At 45.2% G+C, this 21,670-nt stretch overlaps 1 protein-coding gene across 5 annotated transcripts in view; it reads left to right on the top strand.

Annotated features, from left to right (window-relative positions):
- Positions 1–21,220, top strand: part of KIAA1549L (KIAA1549 like) — a 286,237-nt gene extending 265,017 nt beyond the window's left edge. For 4 of the 5 annotated variants that reach the window (XM_032283624.1, XM_032283623.1, XM_032283622.1 and 1 more), the window contains 4 exons: positions 2,182–2,279; positions 4,883–5,031; positions 6,681–6,832; positions 17,983–21,220. In XM_032283624.1, the coding sequence (XP_032139515.1) occupies positions 2,182–2,279; positions 4,883–5,031; positions 6,681–6,832; positions 17,983–18,264 (681 nt within the window). In that variant the 3' untranslated portion in view covers positions 18,265–21,220. The remainder of the gene's footprint in view (positions 1–2,181; positions 2,280–4,882; positions 5,032–6,680; positions 6,833–17,982) is intronic. The other variant, XM_032283620.1, reaches the window with a different exon arrangement.
- Positions 21,221–21,670: the final 450 nt, after the last annotated feature.

Genomic DNA, 21,670 nt, shown 5'->3' with positions numbered 1-21,670 from the left:
GTTTCTTAATTCTCTATTTGTGATTAATCTATTATTTACTTCCTCTACATTGAATATTTTAATAATCATGTTTCGCTTCTGAAAGTTCTATTCTTTTTCAAATCTGCTGGTTCATTTCTAATAGTATCTTTCTGGTCAATTATTATTATTATTATTATTTTGAGACAGAGTTTCGCTCTTGTTGCCCAAGCTGGAGTGCAATGGTACTATCTCGGCTCACCGCAACCTCTGCCTACCGGGTTCAAGCGACTCTCCTGCCTCAGCCTCCCAAGTAGCTGGGATTACAGGCACCTGCCACCACGCCCAGATAATTTTGTATTTTCAGTAGAGACAGGGTTTCTCCATGTTGGTCAGGCTGGTCTAGAACTCCTGATCTCAGGTGATCCACCCACCTTGGTCTCCCAAAGTACTGGGATTACAGGAGGTGGGTGAGCCACCTTGCCCAGCCTCTGGTGAATTACTTTTAAAAAACATTTCTTTCATTGTTATTTTTTGTCTTATGTCTGGAAATTCTGAAATCTAAAGTCCTTAAAGGTCTAAATCTTGTTTGTTTTTTCCACTGTCTTTAACTTCTCTTTTCTGGTATGTTCATGGTCTTAGACGATGAGCTCCATTTGCTTCATCCTAATCTGTGCTAATCCTGAGGGCCTACTTTAGGGATACTCTCCTCCAAAGAGGATTTACAATTGCTTCTGCCTGAGCTGGGAGCATTGCCATCCATCCCCCCTCTCTAGAAGGGACCAGTACTAGCCTCCTTTCGTGTTGGAGGTGAGTGCCTGAGGTTCAGCCGCCTCACCTTGTCCTGTTCCAAGGCTCGATCTCTTCATCGACTGCCAATATGGCGTTTGTCTTCCAGGCCACTCCGCCATTCATATTTGCTTACCACTCCGTATTTCCACCTCTGGTTTCAGCTCATGGTTTTGCTTTAGTTTGCTGAGGTATGGGATAGGCAGATAGTCTTTTCTGATTTCCCTGACATTTTGCAGATTCATGCTGCATTGAAAAGTATTTTTTTTCCAGGACCTCATTGTTACTGAGTGGGTTGGCCTTATGAAGATGTAGTCTGCCATAAACCTGGAGGGAGAAGACCTCATTCAGTTGAAAGAATCCTGTTTGTGGACTCCCTATGCTTCTGTTTTTTGTCCTGATGCCTTCAGGTTTAAAATCCTGTCATCATCTTCCTTGAGAGATCTGACGGGCGTAATACCTGAAGAAAGAAATGGATGAGAATCTGAAGTAAAGCTTTGTCTTCTCAGAGAACATTTCTGGATTTTCTGTTGCTAAAGGAGGCTGTGGCCTGGCTCTGTTTAATCCTGTCTGTCTCTGTCTGTTTGCTTTTATCCCCTCACATGTCGATAAAAGTCTTCACTTTTTTGGTGACAGTTCCAGTCTTTTATCTTTGAATAGCACTTTATAGATTGCAAAAGACTCACCCACACACACACACAGACTCGCCTGATCTTACCTGATCTCAGCAGCCCTCTGAACAAGCATTGTTGTCCCCATTTCAGAAGAGGTGCAGAAAGATCACACTTGAGTTACTTAAGGACCTAACAAGTCTGTTCATCAGGACCTTCACACCTACCTCCTGACTCCGAGTCCACTGCTTTTCTCCACTAAACCTGCTGTCCCTTGAGAGAAAGTAAAACAATAATTCATCCATTTAATCATCTAGCCTTTATTGATCACCTGTTATATACCAGGCACTGTCCAGGTATAAGGATATCTCTGACAACAAAGTCCTTGCCCTTACTGCACTGTAGTTGGTGGCAGATCATAAATAAACAAGCAACCATATAATGTCAAAGAGTGATCATTGCCATGATGAAAATAGATAAATGGGGCTCTAGGGGAGTATGGGGCTGGGTGAATGAAATGAAGCATGGAGCCCTGGGAAGAACTGTGTGGAAAGCACCCAGGTGGAAGAAAAGCCCAAGGCGAGACAGAACTTGGCGTGTTCTGAGATGGTTGAAGGGCCCTGTAAGTACAGCAGCCCCAGCGAGGTGGAGTGATGGGAGGCGCAGTGGAAGAGGTGGCTGGAAACATGGTAGGGAGGATCTTAGAAAAAAGTCTGAGTAAGGAGGTCTGACCCTTGGAAGTTTGCTTCCTCCTCAAACACAAAGAACCTATGTGCTGGCCAACCCTGAGTATTAACAGCTCTCTTACTTGTCTCTTTCACAGGCTTACAGGTTTTCCCAGCTTCCTGAGATGGTCATGGGCTCACCGCCGCCACCCGTACCTCCTCGGACTGGTCCTGTGGCTGTCGCTTCTCTCAGGCGGTAACACATTCCTTTCTTTGCTTTGTTTGGAGTATTTGGAAAAGAGTCGGTCCTGTGTACCCTGACCTAACAATAGCACCAGCAAACTTCCTTCATGCTCTGCCCATTCAAGGTGTGTCACCTGTACAGACAACCACATGCCTGTGGCGCCCCGAGCACCATGAATCAACAGATCAAGGTGCTTTTGTGCTTTTTAATCAGAAAGTTCTTGAGATCCCACAGTTGAAGAAGCCCAAGGTCAACTGCCCCATACCTGGGAAGCCCTAGACCCTGACCTTGAACATCTAAAAATGACTCCAGCTCCACGGCTGCTACCAGAAGTCGCTTGGTTATTGAGGGGTGGTGTCTGAGAAGCCAGGGAGGGGCAGTCATGTCTGAGCACCCACCCCAACTCTTGACTTCCAAGAGGGAGAGACAGGAAGCGTATGAAATCAGGTATCTCCGTTGCAATGCATATGTTAAGCATGTTCTTTGCTCTGTGAAAATATAACAAGTGCGTGTTTTTACTAGGGACGGGCATGAAAGACAAAAGCCCTGAGCACTGGGAAAGGCTAGATCTGTGCCTGGGGGTACACATGGACCACTGTCCTGGCCTTCCTACTCCAGCCTCCTCCAACACACAAATCACACCTGTCTGTGAACCATGGGTCTGGGCTTTAGTGAATGGGAAAGAAAAATAGGAGTTTCCCTCAGGAGAGACCCTGCTCTCATTGCCCGTGGTTTAGATGTCACCTCTTGCCACCAGTCAAGCCTGGTGGAAATCAGCAGACCCTGACCTGCTGTGCAGCCCCAGCAAGTGGCCTCGCCTCTCCAGCCCCTGTCTCTGTCTGTACATGAGCACAGTGGCCTAGGTGATCTCAAAAGTTCTGGGATTCCCCTGAAAGGGGTCTCAGGATTGCTTATGGGGCAGAACTCAGAAATTTTCCCAGGAAGGGTTTTTTGAACAAGTAGCAGATGCCTGGAACATCGTGTGGGAAACCAGGGCTATGGGAACAAGCAGGCAGAGAGGGAGGGAGGAAGGGAGAAAGGAAGAAAGGAAGGGAGACCCCACCCTGATGAATGGCCACATCATACAGTCTCCACACTGGACCCTCCTAGGAGAATAGCAGGGGGCTTCTCAGTTACTCCGAGAGTCCTGGATTGGAGGGGCCTCATACCAGCCATTTGTGGGAGGTTTACTGAAGGCCAGCATCAATTTCTTATTTCTTCTTCCACCACCTGTCTCCTCCCAGCCACTTCCACACCATTTGCTATCTTGCCACATATCAGGGGGGCACTGCCCTTTATATAAACTCAGGATTAGACAAGGAAGGAACCTTTGAGATGAGTTTGTCTACCCCTTTTGTTGTACAGATGAGGAAACAGGCCTGGAAAGGGAAGGTAGGCTGGGCACGGTGGCTCATGCCTGTAATCCCAGCACCTTGGGAGGCTGAGGGGGGTGGATCATTTGAGGCCAGGAGTTCAAGACCAGCCTGGACAATATGGTGAAACCCCATCTCTACCAAAAATACAAAAATTAGGTGGATGTAGTGGCACACACCTGTAATCCCAGCTACTTGGGAGGCTGAGGTGGAAGAATCACTTGAACCGAGGAGGCAGAGGTTGCAGTGAGCTGAGATCGTGCTATTGCACTCTAGCCTGGGTGACAGAGTGAAACCTTGTCTCAAAATAAATAAATAAAATTAATGAAGGGGAAGGTAGTTGGAACCCAGATTTTTGCCTTCCATCCTCTCCCTTACTGTGGCTGTCATTTGCTCTGTGATAGCCACTGCTCTGCTCAGAGGGTGACCCTGTGGGGGGCCAGACCTGCTGCAGCTGTCTTTGCCTGTTTCCCACTGGGCTAATTTTAGGGGAGCCTGAAGTCCCTCTGCGAAACTGCCTCAGGCAAGGGGTGATGCTGGTGAGGGAGAATGGTCTGTGGCTGAAGGACCCTTTGGAGACCCAGGAGATGTCCGCGTCTGCAGAGCTCAGGCTGCCCTCTTCTTTCCCGGCTGTCTGAGCACCAAGTGGAAATTGGGATGTGTTAAATAGGCTTGATTGTCTGGTTGCCCAGGGACCAAACACAGTTCTGTCAGTCAGAATGCCCACTGCTCTCTGGAGCAGCCCAGCTTCCCAGTCTTAGGCTTGGCGCTTCCTGCCAGTTAGGAACAGGGACTGTAGCTCCCAGCTGTCCTGGGTGTGAGAAGGGAGCAACCACACTCCAGACAGAGCCTTCCCATTGGCTGCTGCTGATGTCATCACCTCCTGGGTGGACTGTCCCTAGCTAATACCCAGGACTAATTGCTTTTCTTCTTTTATGTGGAAATTAAATATTCTACCACCCAGAGACACGAGAGCCACCCTTAAGAGAGAACTGACCTTGAACATCTGAAAATGATTCCAGCTCAGGCCATGACAGCTGCTACAAGTCTAGGTGTCCCTGCCCTGCTGATGCCCCTAGAAGGCCCTTTGTCTTCTGGGGATGAATCCAGTCCTGGGGGTCCCACCCTCATGAAGCTTGGAGGCAGCTGTCCACACCCAAAGGTGACAGGGCACTCTCCTCCTGCCTGGGCTGCCACGTGAGGTCTGGGACAGCGCTAACGCAATCCCTCTGCCCCATCTAGATCCACCTCAGACATCGGCAGCAAGACCAGAATGTCCGAGTCGGCGGGGCCCGAGCCCACCCAGCTGCACGACAGTGCCTCCTTCACGCAGATGTCCAGAGGCCCTGTGTCCGTGGCACAGTTGGATCAGTCGGCTTTAAATTACTCAGGTGGGCAAAATGGGAAAAGCCCAAGTGTGCCCCCCACCCCTACTGCTGTGTCCTGTCCTCCCACAGGCCCCACATCCAATCTCCTTTCCAGCCACCCCGCAGGAATCACAGCCACTGCATTTCTGGATCCCTTCATATCTTCAGGAGCCCCAGCTAAAAGAGCTACTGGTTTTTTTCTTTAAAAGATCTGAAATCGGGCAAGATACCAAGTTATGCTAAAGTCAGCATGGATCTTAACATTTTGCCAGACTTCAGTTCAAGTGTTTTTGGTTGTATCTTTAAAGCATTCCAGATATGCCCATCCACCCCCTTCTCATTCCCCTTCTCCCAAAAGGTAATCCCAGGCCTCAAGTGATAGGTTTTAATCCTTTGCCACATAATATATATATAAAACAGTATACATTAACGTTTACTGTATTTTAAATGTACATAAATGATATCATGGCATACATTTCCTTTTGTACTTTCTCTATTTAACATTGTTTTAACAATTTCTCCAGGTTGCTATACACATACTATATTGATCTAGTTCATTCATTTAAACTGCCATGTGGTATTCTATGATAAGCCACAGTTTGTTTTTCCCTATTGATGGACAGAATGGTAGTTTCCAGTTTTTGCTATAACAAGACAATGCTGAAATGAACATTGAGGTTTGTACATGATTTAATTGGTTTCTTAGTTTATTTAAACCATACCTTTTAGGCTAAAACTGCAAGCACCCAATTGCCAACATTTACTGAAGCATTCGTGGTGTCTAGAAATTCCACCGGTGAAGTCCATTTCTTTTGGTTCTTTTTCCTGGCTCTTTAAAAATACACATTCTCTTGGGAGGAAAACACCTGGACACCACGGGGTTACTTCCTTTTGCTGGCAGGTCAGGGGTGTTGTTATGGTGGGACGAGTTGGACCATCACTTCTCTAGAAAGCCAGGTCTGAGTCCCAGCAGATGATGCCCTCGTTCTGACTGCGAGGGTGAGCGAGGCTGCGTGGCAAGGGAGGTGTGCTGCTCCTCTCATCCCTGGAGACCTTTGTCCTCTCATCCCCTAGCCAGAGCCAATGCCAGAGTCCTCCTCTGCTTCCCTAGCTTCCCCAGGCCTGGGCAGATGCAGGCCTAGTGGGTGGGGTGCTGGCTGGGCCCACAACTCCCTCTTCAGGCGATGAGAAGAAGGCAAAAGTCCAGAGCACTACTGCTGGATTTGGTGAATTTAGAAAAAGGCTTTCCTTCCCCAGGTGAGTACAGACTCCATCTATGACGAAGGGACCACTGGCTGGACTTCAGCCCCACTTGGCCTCTAGGCCAGATGCCCTTGAGCAGTACACCACCTCCCCAGCTGCGACAGTGGCTCTAGAAGAGGTCCAGAAAGAAAGACCAGATTTCCTCTGCCACAACCCACCCGCCTCTGTTGCTACATCACCTGGGATCTTAGCCAGCATGGCCGGGTCCACTGCACCTTAAATGCAACTAAATTCCCCAGCAAATGTCACAGCCCAGAGCAAGCTTCCCTCAGCTCAGACCTGCTTTCATGAGGCTTCAAATCCAGCAGCCAGCCAGGGAGCCAATGAAACTGACTTTATTTGGCTCTTGGGTGGCTGGGTCCCCCACACCAGCCTCTCTTAACCCACCTCCTCCATTTCCTCCATGCCAGGTAATACGGTGCCGGCGGTGTTCGCCATCCCAGCTGCCAACAGACCTGGCTTCACCGGCTACTTCATTCCGACGCCTCCCTCCTCCTACAGGAGCCAGGCCTGGATGTCCTATGCAGGAGAGAATGAGCTCCCGAGCCAGTGGGCAGATTCGGTGAGACCCTTGCTCTTTCCCTCATAAACCTTCACCTGCGTAACACACACCAAGGAGTAAATGGGATAAAAGGTTGAGGCTGAGGGATTTGTTATCTCAGCCTCCCTCCCAGTAACCGGATGACCAAAGTCAGCCATTTTAAAGGAGATAGTGTGGTGAGAGGGGATGTCCCCTTGACAGACCAGCTTGAGACCTGCCTTCTAGTCCAGCTTCCACCTCTTCCTAGCGAGACAACCTTAGTCAAGTAAATTTTTATAATAATATCTACCATTTTCTATCTACCAGACACCTTGTCAGATGTTTTGTTTATATTATTACGTCTTTCTTACAGTCTTATCAGGTAGGTTTTTATCATTCCCATGAGTACTCCCATTTTGCAGATGAGGTCACGCAGCTAGTAAGGAAGTGCCAAGGACAGAATTCAAACCCGTACCTGTCTGACTCCAAAGCTTTTATTAAATTTGTTTCTTTTAGCACAAAATTCTGTAAAATTTTAGAAGAAATGTCAGAAAATGAAGCTAGGCTGGGTGCGGTGGCTCACGCCTGTAATCTCAGCACTTTGGGAGGCAGAGGCGGGAGGGTCACCTGAGATCGGGAGTTTGAGAACAGCCTGGCCAAGATGGTGAAACCATTTCTCTACTAAAAACACAAAAATTAGCCAGATGTGGTGGCAGGTGCCTGTAATCCTAGCTACTCAGGAAGCTGAAGCAGGAGAATCGCTTAAACCCAGGAGGCAGAGGTTGCAGTGAGCCAAGATCACGCCACTGCACTCCAGCCTGGGCAATAGAGTGAGACTCTGTCTCAAAAAAAAAAAAAAGAAAACCCAAGACCGAATTACTACATTACTACATATATTAATTTTCCAGATGACCAAAGCTTACCCCTTTAATTTCCAAAACATTAAAAAATATATGTAGCTTGGCATAAAAATATTTCTGAAATGAATGCTATCTTCCCTCTTCTCCTTTAAACGAATATACAACGTAATTTGCCTTTCATGAATGATTCAGTATCCTTATGATGCCTCATTATACTCAAATGGCATTTGTAGGATGAGCTCTCATGGCTTGTAGGATTATTGCCCTTATATTGTCGAATATCTCCCAACTACTATAATTTTTTGAGTTACTATTATGGCTCAATATTTTTTTTCCGACCTTGCTTCCAGCAGGGACTCCAGCAGGCCCTCGATATTACTGTCAATGTCCCCACATCTAGCAATATGCTCACCCTTAAGTGTGCTTTGCATCATGTGCCATTATCTGCAAATGAGGCTTATCTGCAATCATTAGAATTGTTTGTAAACTTGGAGTAAATAAGCTCTAAGAGAGGAACTAGAGGGATTCCCTGCTGTTCAGTCTGTGAATCTGAACGTGGGACTGCGTGGCATCTGTTTTTATTGTTTGGGGGCCTTTTTTGTGTTGTCATTCTCTGCTATTCCATATAGCCAATATCACTGGATATAATTTGATCATTCAGAGGTATTGATTTTGTAATCCCACTTCATCTGAAAGTTATCTAGACTTTTCAGAAAGTAGACGATGTTTCACTTGAACTACTTAGGCAGTAAGCCTGCAGCTGTGTGGAGTATAACACTGGGCACCAACTGGAGCTGGTAGAAGTATTTTCCAAAACCTTGACCCCTGTGTTCAAGATGCTTACAGATGATCAAATGATCATAAAGCCAGGCTTATAGCTACATCTAGACATGTCTGGGTTCACAATTGCCTTAAAGATGAAGGTAAAGGAACCAAGCAAATGGAAACGTAACCTTCCTGCCACGACGACTGGACTGGCTCTTTCTGGGCTCACCTCCCACAGTGTGAAGGAGAACCAGTGTCCTATTAGTTATTTTTAATTAAGAGGAAGATGATTGCTGCAGCCTAATTGGGTCTTTCCTGGAGCCCAATTATCACCTGCAATTAAGCAGGGAGGCGTGCGCATGAAAGGAGCAAGGTGAAAGGGGTGATTTATAGCTCATGAAAGTAAGTCCAGGAAGCTCAGAGAGGCCAGTTGTCAGCTTGAGAAGGGTCCAGGAATCATGCACACCTTCCCCATCTATGTGAGAAAGAAAAGTCCCCCGCCAGCATTTGGATTTCAGACCTTCCTGATCCCAGGAGCTAGCTTGGATAAAATCACCTGGACCTGGGATGACAAATAGGTTTTATCTTTGGTGCCAGATGGAGAAGGATTGAGAGGGGCTTCCAGGCTCAGCAGGAAACTGCTGTGATCCAGTTGGTGATGTCTGCCACGGGCACTGGCTAGGGAAGTAGTATTATGTGCCAGCCCTGAATTTTGGCGGGAAAGGCATGATGGCTCCAGCCTGCATCTAATATAAGGGATGAAGAGTTTCTCATCTCATCTTCCCTGCTTCTGCCCTACTGCTGAATATTGCCCTGAGGATACTCCAGTGGGATCAAGTATCCCTTGCCTGTTCCGGCCACCAGCACCACAGAGCAGAGGGGTCTCAAGAGTTGGACGTTGACTACTCTTTCAGCCACAGCAAGTACAGTTAGCTGAATTTGAAATGCAGGGAAAGGGAAGGTGGTAGCTTCCTTCTCAGATATTTGCCCCAGCTGATCATTCTTCAGAGATTTTCAAACTATGCTTCACAGAAGCCCAGGTTCTGAGACTCCCTGCTCTTGCTCTACACAATACTGAGCACTGGTGTTCAGCAATAAGCAAGTGAGTCACTTTCCACCTTCATGGAGTTGACGGCCTGAGACAGGCAGTGGCATCACAGCTGTAACTGTTATGCTGGAGAAACTGCAAGGAAACATCTAATAGGCTAATGTCGGGCTGGGAAAGGTCTCCTGGAAGACAGGAGGTTTGAGCTGAGATCTGAAATATGCACCCCATGTCCTGGTCTTGGTTCTTTGGCGACCCCAATAACCTGTACCTTCCCAGATCATGTGCCCAAAGGACTCAGACAGCCCATCTCTGGTTTTCCTCTAAGATACAAACGAAACATATTAGTCCTTTTATATAAAGACCCACCCTCAGCACCTGTGTGCTGTTTTATCTTTCTTTGCTGGGTCTTGTGGGGAAATCACAGTCCCAAGTTGTAACTTGGGACATTTATCCCATTACTTCTTCCCTGGCTTGGGTCCTCGTTGGTTCTTTTTTTTTTTTTTTTTTTGCTAGATGTAACCCCAGTTTGCAGATACCTCATTGGTTCTCATCCGACCCATTGAGGAAGCCTCAGAACTTGTCTGCTCCCTACCTCTAGTGGGTCCACCTCCAGGTGACCTTTCCAAATATAGACTCCTGCTCTGCCTGACACCCATACATGGCTCCCAGCCCAGGCGTCAGCCACACATCTCAGAAACCTGCCTTCTCAAGAGGGATCACCAGAACATCCAGCAGGGAGGAGGCGGGGCTGCTTTCCTACCACACATTCCCCCATCTAGAGTTTCTGAGTCATCACACCACTCCATTGGTATGGTCTGAATGTTTGTGTCCCACTCGATTTATTTGGTGAAATCCTAACCCGCAAGGTGATGGTATTAGGACCTGGGAGCTTTGGGAGGCAATTAGGTCATGAGGGCAAACCCCCTAATGAATGAATCCCATGATTAGTGCCCTTAGAAAAGAGGTCTGAGATCCCTTTCCTCTCCTGCCACGTGAAGTGATAGGGAAAAGACAGCTGTCTCTGAACCAGGAAGCAGGACTTCACCAGATACAGAATCTGCCAGCACTTTGGTCTTGGACTTTCCAGCCTCCAGAACTGTGAGAAATAAATTTTTGTTGTTTATAAGCTCTGCAGCTTATGGTATTTTGGCATAGCAGCCAGAACAGACTAGGACTTCCTTCTCCGTCCTCACTCAGGAGCCAGATGAGCTGCCCAGTCCTTCCACACATACTTCGTTCACCATAGCACCCTGTGCCTCTGTTGTCCATGAGTGCTTATTCTGTAGCATTCCAACTAACATCATGGGGTATGAAGGTCTTTTGTGGACTACTCTGGAACAGCATCTCTGTATGTGCCACTGTTTCTGTGGGAGAATTGACTCTAAATTCAAAATTACTGACTTGTCCTTATTCCTGGAAGTTTACATATTTTAAGCATAGAACTCTGTGTCTTCCACTTTTGGTGAAGAGAGAAAAATTTTTCAAGAAACCAAAATCATATCCCAGATTCAAGACACTGTAATGCAGTAATTCCAGCTCTTAGAGCCAGGCTGACCTCTGCAGAGCATGTCTTGGTAGCTTGTCACCTTAGACTGTGGCACTCTTCAGTTTCCTCATCTGCACAGTTAAGGATAACAACACCTACCCCCTAGGTTATTGCTTTGAGAACTAAATGAGATAATGTTTGGAAAATCCTTAGTACAGGGATCAATCAATATTAGTTATTATTATTAATAATAAACCCCTCGGTTCCTCTGGGGTCCATAAACAGTTCTGTTTGCTGGATTGTGCTTATATGAATAAGGTAACCAAGAGCTGGGCATAGTGGTACCCACCTGTAGTCCCAGCTACTCAGGAGGATAAGGCAGGAGGATCACTTGAGCCCCAGAGTTTGAGACTGCAGTGAGCTATGACTGTACCACTGCACTTCCAGCCTGGATGGCAGAGTGAGACATCATCTCTAAAAATAGTAATAGTAATAAAAATAAGGTAGCCAGGTAGATTCAAGTATAGACTCAGATGTATATATTCCTAAGGTTTCCAGCAACATTTAAAAACACCTGTTTAGGGGCACCAAGATGGCCAACAGGAGGCAACACCAGAAGGCAGCTCCCACCAAATGAGACGCAGCAGGCCAGAGGACTTCACAATTCCAAGTGAGGTGCCAGGTTCATTGCGGTGGAACTGGTAGGATTCTGAAAATAGCCCAGGGAAGGCAAGCCAAGAAGCAGGGCGAGTGCAGCCCAGGGAGAGCGAACCAAGACACCTAGAAAGAGTGGCCGGCTTGGAGGGTCTCGGACTTCACCCCCTCAGTCCTCTGATTCGGATCCTGTGGTTCCCTCATCCCTCCTGCAACCCACAAGAGCCCCACCGGACTGAGGGGTACTGTGGGTTGTCAATGCAAATCTGAGCAGTGGCTCCCGCCTGGTGCCACAAGTTGGGACCAACCCGGGAGGAAGTGTGGACTAACACCAGTGGGTCGGAACAACCCCTCCCACAGAAAGAGGCAGAGTTGAAAACAGGGAAACAGGCCATAGGCCTGGCAGGCCCCCCTCCTCCGCCCCACAAAACTCACACGGAAGCCCGTGCACTAGAGAGCTTCCCAGCAAAAACACCAGTTTGATCCCAACCGGGAAGATCAAGCTCGGGGAAGGAAAGACGCCATTGGGAAGGCAGGGCCAATTTAACCTGCCTCAACAAACTCGAGGGGAAGACCACCCACCCAGCAGCCTGACTGCACCTGAGGCAGCCCAGCAGCGTGTCTACAGGCCAAAAAAGATATAGCTCCAACCTCAAAAAAAAGCAGGTACACTCAGAGATTCCTCCCAAAATCACCAATTCAAAGATCAAAGGGAGATAAATCCAAGAAGATGGGAAAAAGCGCCAAAAGGATAAATCCATCAAAGACAGAACAACTCTTCTCCCAGGGATCACAGCTCCTCACAATCGAGGGAACAAAACAAGACAGAGAAAGAGTTTGACGATTGACAGAAGCAGGCTTCAGAAGGTGGGTAATGACAAACTTCTCTGAGTTAAAAGACCATGTTGTAACCCAATGCAAAGAAACTAAGAACCTTGAAAAAAGGTTAGATGAAATGCTAACTAGAATAACCAGCCTAGAGAAGAACATAAATGACTTGATGGAGCTGAAAAACACAGCATGAGAACTTCACGAGGCATACACAAGTTTCAACAGCCAAATTAATCAGGCAGAATAAAGGATATCAGAGACTGAAGATCAAATCAATGAAATAAAATGAGAAGTCATGATTAGAGAAAAAATAATGAAAAGAAACAAACAAAGCCTCCAAGAACTATGGGATTATGTGAAAAGACCTAATCTACACTTGGTTGGCATACCTGGATGTGACAGGGAGAATGAATCCAAGCTGGAAAACACTCTTCAGGACATTATCCAAGAGAACTTTCCCAACCTAATAAGGCAGGCCTATATTCAAATCCAGGAAATACAGAGAACACCATGAAGATATTTCTCAAGAAGAGCAACTCCAAGGCACATAATCATCAGATTCACCTTGAAATGAAGGAAAAAATCCTAAGGGCAGCCAGCAAGGATGAATCACCCATAAAGGAAAGACCATCAGACTCACAGCGGATCTCTCAGCAGAAACCCTACAAGCTAGAAGGGAGTGGGGGCCAATATTCAACATCCTTAAAGAAAAGAACTTTCAACCTAGAATTTCATATCCGGCCAAACTAAGCTTCATAAGTGAAGGAGAAATAAAATCCTTTATGGACAAGCAACTGCTGAGAGATTTCATTGCTACAAGACCTGCCTTACAAGAGCTCCTGAAGGAAGTACTAAACATGGAAAGGAACAACCAGTACCAGCCACTGCAAAAACGTACAAAATGGTAAAGAACAATGATGCAATGAAGAAACTGCATCAACTAACAGGCAAAAAAAACAACTAGCCAGTAACAAAATGGCAGGATCGAATTCAAACATAACAATATTAACGTTGAATGTAAATGGCCTAAATGCCCCAATCAAAAGACACAGACTGGCAAACTGGATAAAAAGTCAAGACCTATCAGTGTGCTGTATTCAAGAGACCTATCCCATGTGCAAAGATTCACATAGAGCCAAAATAAAGGGATGGAAGAAGATTTACTAAGCAAATGGAGAGAGAGAGAAAAAAAAAAAAAGCAAGGGTAGCAATCCTAGTCTCTGATAAAATGGACTTTAAACCAACAAAGATCAAAAGAGACAAAGAAGGGCATTATGTAATGGTAAAAGGATCAGTGCAACAAGAAGAGCTAACAATCCTAAATAAATATGCACCCAATGCAGGAGCACCCAGATATATAAAGCAAGTTCTTAATGACGTACAAAGAGACTTAGACTCCCACACAATAATAGTGGGAGACTTTTTTACACTCCACTGACAATATTGGACAGACCAACGAGACAGAAAGTCAACAAGGATATCCAGGATTTGAATGCAGATGTGGACCAAGTGGACCTAATAGACATTTACAGAACACTCCACCCCAAATCCACAGAATACACATCCTTCTCAGCACCACATCACACCTACCCTAAAACTGACCACATAATTGGAAGTAAATCACTCCTCAGCAAATGCAAAAGAATCGTAACAGTCTCTCAGACCACAACACAATCAAATTAGAACTCAGGATTAAGAAAAACACTCAAAACACAATCACATGGAAACTGAACAACTTGTTCCTGAATGACAAATGGATAAACAATGAAATGAAGACAGAAATAATGTTCTTTGAAATCAATGAGAATGAAGACACAATGTATCAGAATCTATGGGACACATTTAAAGCAGTGTCTAGAGGGAAATTTATAGCAATAAATGCCCACATGAGAAACAAGGAAAGATCTAAAATAGAATTCCTAGCATCAAAATTGAAAGAGCTAGAGGAACAAGATCAAAAAAACTCAAAAGTAAGCAGAAGACAAGAAATAACTAAGATCAGAGTGGAAGTGAAGGAGACAGAGATACAAAAAACTCTTCAAAAAAATCAATAAATCCAGGAGCTGATTTTTTGAAAAGATCAACAAAATAGACCATTAGCTAGACTAATAAAAAAGAAAAGAGAGAAGAATCGAATAGATGCAATAAACAAAAAAGGGGGGGGAGCTCACCAGTGATTCCTCGGAAATACAAACTACCATCAGAGATTACTACAAACAGCTCTTTGCACATAAACCAGTAAATCTGGAAGAAATGGATAAATTCCTGTGCACTTGCACACTCCCAAGACTAAGCCAGGAAGAAGCTGAAACCCTGAATAAACCAATAACAAGGTCTGAAATTGAGGCAGCAATTGATAGCCTACCAACCAAAAAAGTCCAGGTCCAGATGGGTTCACAGCCAAATTCTACCAGACATATAAAGGAGGAGCTGGTACCATTCCTGCTGAAACTATTCTGAACAATACAAAAAAAGGGAATCCTTCCTAACCCTTTCTATGTGACCAACGTCATCCTGATACCAAAACCTGGCAGAGATACAACTGAAAAAGAAAACTACAGGCCAATATCCATGATGAACGTTGATGCAAAAATCTTCTGTGAAATACTGGCAAACTGAATCCAACAGCACATCAAGAAGTTTATCCACCACAATCAAGCAGACTTCATCCCGGAGATGCAAGGCTGGTTCAACATACACAAATCTATAAATGCAATCCACCACATAAATAGAACCAAAAACAAAGCCACATGATTATGTCAATAGATGCAGAGAAGGCCTTTGACAAAATTCAACAGCGCTTTGTGGTAAAAACTCTCAATAAACTAGGTATTGATGGGACATATCTCAAAATAATAAAAGCTATTTGCGACAAACCCACAGCCAATATCATAATGAATGGACAAAAACTAGAAGCATTCCATTTAAAAACTTGCACTAGGCAAGGATGCCCTCTCTCACCACTGCTATTCAGCATAGTATTGGAAATTCTAGCCAGAGCAATTAGGTAAGAAAAAAAAAAGATATTCAATTAGGAAAAGAAGAAGTCAAATTGTCCTTATTTGCAGACAACATGACCGTATATTTAGAAGACCGCATCATTTCAGCCCAAAACCTCAAGCTAGTAAGCAACTTTGGCAAAGTCTCAGGATACAAAATCAGTGTGCAGAAATCACAAGCAGTTCTATACACCAACAACAGACAGAGAGCCAAATCATGAGCAAACTCTCATTTACCAATGCTACAAAGAGAATAAAGTACCTAGGAATACAACTAACAAAGGATGTCAAAGATCTCTTCAAGGAGAACTACAAACCACTGATCAAGGAAATAAGAGAGGACACAAACAGATGGAAAAACATTCCATGCTCATGGTTACGAAGAATCAGAATTGTGAAAATGGCCATACTGCCCAAAGCAATTTATAGATTCTGTGCTATCCCCATCGAGCTACCATTGACCACCTTCACAGATCGGGAAGAAACCACTTTAAACTTCATATGGAACCAAAAGAGTGCCTTCATAGCCAAGACAGCCCTAAGCAAAAAGAACAAAGCAGGAGGCATCATGCTACCTGACTTCAAACTATACTACAAGGCTACAGTAATCAAAACAGCATGGTGCTGGTATCAAAACAGAGATATAGACCAATGGAACAGAACAGAGGCCATAGAAGCAATGCCACACATCTACATCCATCTGATCTTTGACAAACCAGACAAAAACAAGTAATGGGGAAAGGATTCCCTGTTTAATAAATGGTGTTGGGAAAACTGGCTAGCCATATGCAGGAAGCTGAAAATAGACCCCTTCCTTAGAGCTTATACAAAAATTAACTCCAGATGGATTAAAGATTTAAACATAAGACATAACACCATACAAACCCTAAGAAGAAAACCTAGGCAACACCATTCAGAACATAGGCACAGGCAAGGTCTTCATGACTAAAACACCAAAAGCAATTGCAACAAAAGCCAAAATAAACAAATGGGATCTAATTAAACTTAAGAGCTTCTGCACAGCAAAAGAAACCATCATTAGAGTGAACAGGCAACCAACAGAATGGGAAAAAATTTTTGCAATCTACCCATCTGACAAAGGGCTAATATCCAGAATCTACAAAGAACTAAAGCAGATTTACAAGAAACAAACAAATCCATTCAAAAGTGGGCAAAGGACATGAACAGACAGTTTACAAAAGACGACATTTATGAGGCCAACAAACATATGAAAACATGCTCATTATCATTGGTCATTAGAGAAATGCAAATCAAAACCACATTGAGATACCATCTCATACCAGTTAGAATGACGATCATTAAAAAATCTGGAGACAACAGATGCTGGAGAGGATGTGGAGAAATAGGAACACTTTTACACCGTTGGTGGGAGTGTAAATTAGTTCAACCATTATGGAAGACAGCGTGGCGATTCCTCAAGGACCTAGAAATAGAAATTCCATTTGACCCAGCAATCCCATTACTGAGTATATACCCAAATGATTATAAATTGTTCTATTATAAAGACACATGCACACATATGTTCGTTGCATTGCTGTTCATGATAGCAAAGACCTGGAATCAACCCAAATACCCATCAATGATAGACTGGACAAAGAAAATGTGGCACATAAACACCATGGAATACTATGCAGCCATAAAAAACGATGAGCTTGTGGCCTTTGTAGAGACATGGATGAATCTAGAAACCATCATTCTCAGCAAACTGACACAAGAACAGAAAACCAAACACTGCATGTTTTCACTCATAAACGGGTGATGAACAATGAGAACACTTGGGCACAGGGAAGGGAACACCACTCACTGGGCTGGGGGGGAGGGACAGTAGGGGGCAGGGCAGATGGGGATAACACCAGGAGAAATGCCTGATGGAGGTGATGGAGGTGGCGGGGGGAGGGGCGAAATGTGGCATGTATGTACTTATGCAACAATCCTGCGGGATGTGCACATGTACCCCAGAGCCCAAAGACAAATAAAAAAAAAAAAAAAAAAAGCCTGTTTAATTCAACCAAACGGTATATCCAGTGAGTCCAGATTACCTATGTTCTAAACAAACTGACTCTGAGGTTGTTGTTTTGTTGAGATGGGGTTTCACTCTTGTTGCCCAGGCTAGAGTACAATGGGGCGATCTCGACTTACCGCAACCTCTGCCTCCCAGGTTCAAGCAATTCTCCTGCCTCAGCCTCTCGAGTAGCTAGGATTACAGGCATGCACCACCATGCCCGGTTAATTTTTATATTTTTTAGTAGAGACAGGGTTTCTCCATGTTGGTTAGGCTGGTCTTGAACTCCTGACTTCAGGTGATCCACCTACCTCAGGCTCCCAAAGTGCTGGGATTACAGGTGTGAGTCACCGCACCTGGACTGACTCTGAGTTTTGTTTCTGTACCATGGTATGTGGCTTCCATTCTCTTCTAAGTCCTCTTCCATGTCCTCAGTCCCCTCCTGCTTCCAGTGTCGAGTGTGTCCTGTGTCTTGAGCCCCTTCCTCATACTGGGCCCTGTCCTTCTCTCCCCATGTCCTCTGCAGGTGCCCCTCCCAGGCTACATTGAGGCCTACCCCCGATCACGATACCCGCAGAGCTCGCCCTCCAGGCTTCCTCGCCAGTACAGCCAGCCAGCCAACCTGCACCCCAGCCTGGAGCAGGCCCCCGCGCCCTCCACAGCGGCCTCGCAGCAGAGCCTGGCAGAAAACGACCCCTCGGACGCTCCCCTGACCAACATCTCCACTGCGGCCCTCGTGAAGGCCATCCGGGAGGAGGTGGCCAAGCTGGCCAAAAAACAGACAGACATGTTTGAGTTCCAGGTCTAACACCTTAGCCCCCGCGGGACGCTGGACTTCCGAACTCTGAGGACACAGCCTTTGGGTTTCCCATGCCTATGGTTAGGACTTGAGGCATAGCAATGGGTGGCTCTTTCTCACCCTCCATTTCTGAAAAGGTGAACTATGGGGCTTCTAGGAACAGAAAAATCTTGAACAACTAGATTCTTGGCTCGTCCAGCTGACTGTGTGTCAAGAAGTCCCTGCTTGGGGCCTTATGTTTGATATTCTCTCATGTCAAATGTTTGAACTGTGGGCGTATTCTCCATGGAGACTTAGTCATGAGAGGCACTAGCTAATCTACAGATTCCTATCCAATGCCACATTTTAATAAATCACCAGAAGTGGGAGAACATAGCTCTTATCTTCGGTGACCTCTGCATGTTAACTCTGTTTCTGTGTTAAAGGCAATGCAAAAGTGTGGATTAAGCACCAGACTGTACTCTCATTCAGCCATGACCGTGAGCATTAAAATCGTCTCTAGTCTGTAAGGGAGACACTGACTCCAGCCAAGAAACCTGAGCCCTTTTTTTTAGGTTCATATTCAAAGTCAAATGAACTGGATGAAAGTCAGTACCAATGGCTGTGCCTATAAATAGGCCTGAGTCTATGTTTCCCTCATCAGTTAAACAAAGGCCAAGAAAGAGAGAAGATGAGAGGGAATGGTGGATTTGTGTTGACAGATTTTTTTTTAAAGGTGTTGCCATTTTGGAAATAAAAGTCCCCTACAACTGAAACAGAATCGGTGCTAAGAGCTTTTAGGATCCTACAAAAGAAATACAGTTATTTGTGGAGGGTTTTCTTTGCCCTGCTCTGAAGGTGGGCTGAGAATGGAGCTTCTCTTTTTCTTGGAATAATAGATACATCAGCTTTTACAAGAAAATCTCTGTCTCTTCAACAATGATGTCCAGCCTGCGCTGCTGAGTGATACAAAAGGAAATAGTAATTGATCCCTGTTAGAAACAGGAGTGGTAGATCCACAGTCTTCCCAGGCCGCAGCCTCTGTTTATAGAAGCTTCTGAATGTAGAAAAGCTGTTGAATTTCATGTAAATGTAAATAACCTTTTATAGTGTATGGAGTTAGCCAGTTCCCCCTAGTTAATGGACATAGGAAGACATCTGCTGAAATGGCAGGGCGGCCCCCTTGTGACCATGATGTTGCAAGTCGGCCTCCTTGGCATGGCGAGTTGGTTTCCAGAGCTCTGGGTAGAGGACAACGCCTCACAGCACTGAGGCACCAGCTGCTGCCTACCCATTAACGCAAGCAAAACAGCTACTGACTTTGTGTAGCAGGGAGACTGGGGACTGTGCTTCCCTCACCAAGTGTGAGAGCCTGTGCAGTGTTGGGGTCTTACTTGGTATCTGTTGGAGAGTGAGGTCCTGTCCTGCTTTCACCCATGACCCATCTAGCTTCAGCTGTATCCATTTTCTTCTGAGCCCATCTTTCCATTGTCCTCACGAGTTTCTTTGGTCTTTACTGAAAGAAGATGGTGGAAATTTAAAAGTTGAGAGAAGACTAGAAATGGAACTGATTAGAAGGGGAGGTTCAAACTGTCAAAGCACAGACTTTTCAAAGAAGTTGTTTTTATTTTCCAATGGCAAATTGCCCTTTCTGGAATGTTCAGAGATGATGTGTCATGGAACACCCAAACAAGTCTCTTGTTCGGATGATAATAGGTAGTGTCCTTTTAGTATGCTGGTTGACCTTTCATAGTGTTAGTTTTTTGTTACTTAAAAAAGAAATCAGCTATAAATAAAATGTATTTTTGTAATTCCCGTGTGTATATATGGTATATTTCTATCAATGGCCAGTCGTTGTAGTCCAAAACCTAAATCAGTTTGCAAAACACTGTGGACAGTGCAAGATTTTATTGACAGGTTAACACAATGCCTACGTCTATCCACATAGGCATTCAATGCACTTGAATGAACAAAGAGCCAAAGAAACTCAGCCTTTTCATGCAAATGGTATGAGTCTGATAAAATCAGCTACATTGTCCTGCTTTATCAATAATAATATTTCATTAGTGCAATGATATCGACCAGTACTTTGTCTACTTGGTAAATGCCTGGAAATACTGTATGTGAAAATGACGTTTCAAGACCCTACTGTAATTGAAATATATGTAAATTTCAGAAGACAGTGTCTGAACTGTGGATGTTTCAATGACTTTTACAGAGACCGAGTCTACAGTTTGCAGAGCTATGGCTCCAGAGGGCTAAGAGGATAGAGTTGCAAATCACTGTGGTCTTTGCAGAGCCCCAGGAAACACTGAGTGAGTCAACTGAGACAACTGAAAATATAGCATGCCAAATCAGATACTCTCTTAAACCACACACCATGGGTTCAAGAATAGTATTAATAGATGAGAGGAAAAACAATCAGCCTGTTCTTGTTTTCCCACTCCTGGGGAGACAGAGCCACCCTGGTCAGATTTTCAGTGGCTGAGATGTGGTCCCTTCTCTGAAGAATCTCCTAACCCCATAGAGGTGACAGATACCTGGAGAGCTGACTCTAAGATGGTCAAAAGTGCCTCATGGAGTTGAAGATAGGGTTCCCAGAGAGCCCCGAGGAGGCAGCAATGAGCAAACGCCCTGTTCATCAGAACCCTCTAGATAGTCACAGAAGACACAAAGGACCTCGGCTGACCTCAGAGGAGGAAGCAGAAGTACCGAGAAGTGGAGTGACCGGCCCAGTGATCCAGTCCCAGCCTGCTGGTTCACCAGCCAACTTGCTTTCCATCTCACCGTGTGGCCTGCAGGCTTGCGGGCAGCACATGTCTTTAGCTGTGCCCAGAGGTTTAAAGAAAATGGTAAGGGTCATATGAAGAACTCCATAATGTTCTTGCCAAGAAAAAAGATGATTGAGTATATAGGAACTTCAGATACAGTGTGTAGAGGATGATGCATTTGTGGGATAATAAACAGTTTTCAGTGCTGGTTTTGATAGGAGTTTTCTACGTTCATGAAAAAGAAATGCATTTTGCCTTTTTCCAGAGAGTACCATCAAGGAAACGGTGTCTGTGTCCTGAACTGCTGTTCAAGACTGTGGGGGTGCATTCCTGTCTCAGCACCGAGGATCCCAATAGGCAGGCAGGGAGGCCCTTGACTTTGCGTCACTGCGAGGCAGCAGAGTCTATGCTCTGCATTGAGGCAGAGGACCCAGTGGTGCAGTAAAAGTCTATTGCGTGGCATGGGACCTATGACCTGAGGCTCGTGCAATGATGAGATTGAGGCTGTTACCTACAGAACAAGGAGTTTCCTCTTTCAGGGTAGATTATGTAAGAACCAATTCCCTGGTCCCGGGAGAAGTTTTATTGTGAGTTTGTTGATTTAAGAACTCAGCAGAAGGGCATGTAATGTCTGAGTAATCTTGATGGAAGAAAGGAAATAGATC

Source organism: Sapajus apella, unplaced genomic scaffold (assembly GCF_009761245.1).
Source record: "Sapajus apella isolate SASKATOON/1434 unplaced genomic scaffold, GSC_monkey_1.0 scaffold14, whole genome shotgun sequence".
Lineage (NCBI taxonomy): Eukaryota > Metazoa > Chordata > Mammalia > Primates > Cebidae > Sapajus > Sapajus apella.
The sequence above is the reverse complement of the archived record's forward strand: the minus strand, read 5'-3'. Positions and strand labels throughout refer to the sequence as shown.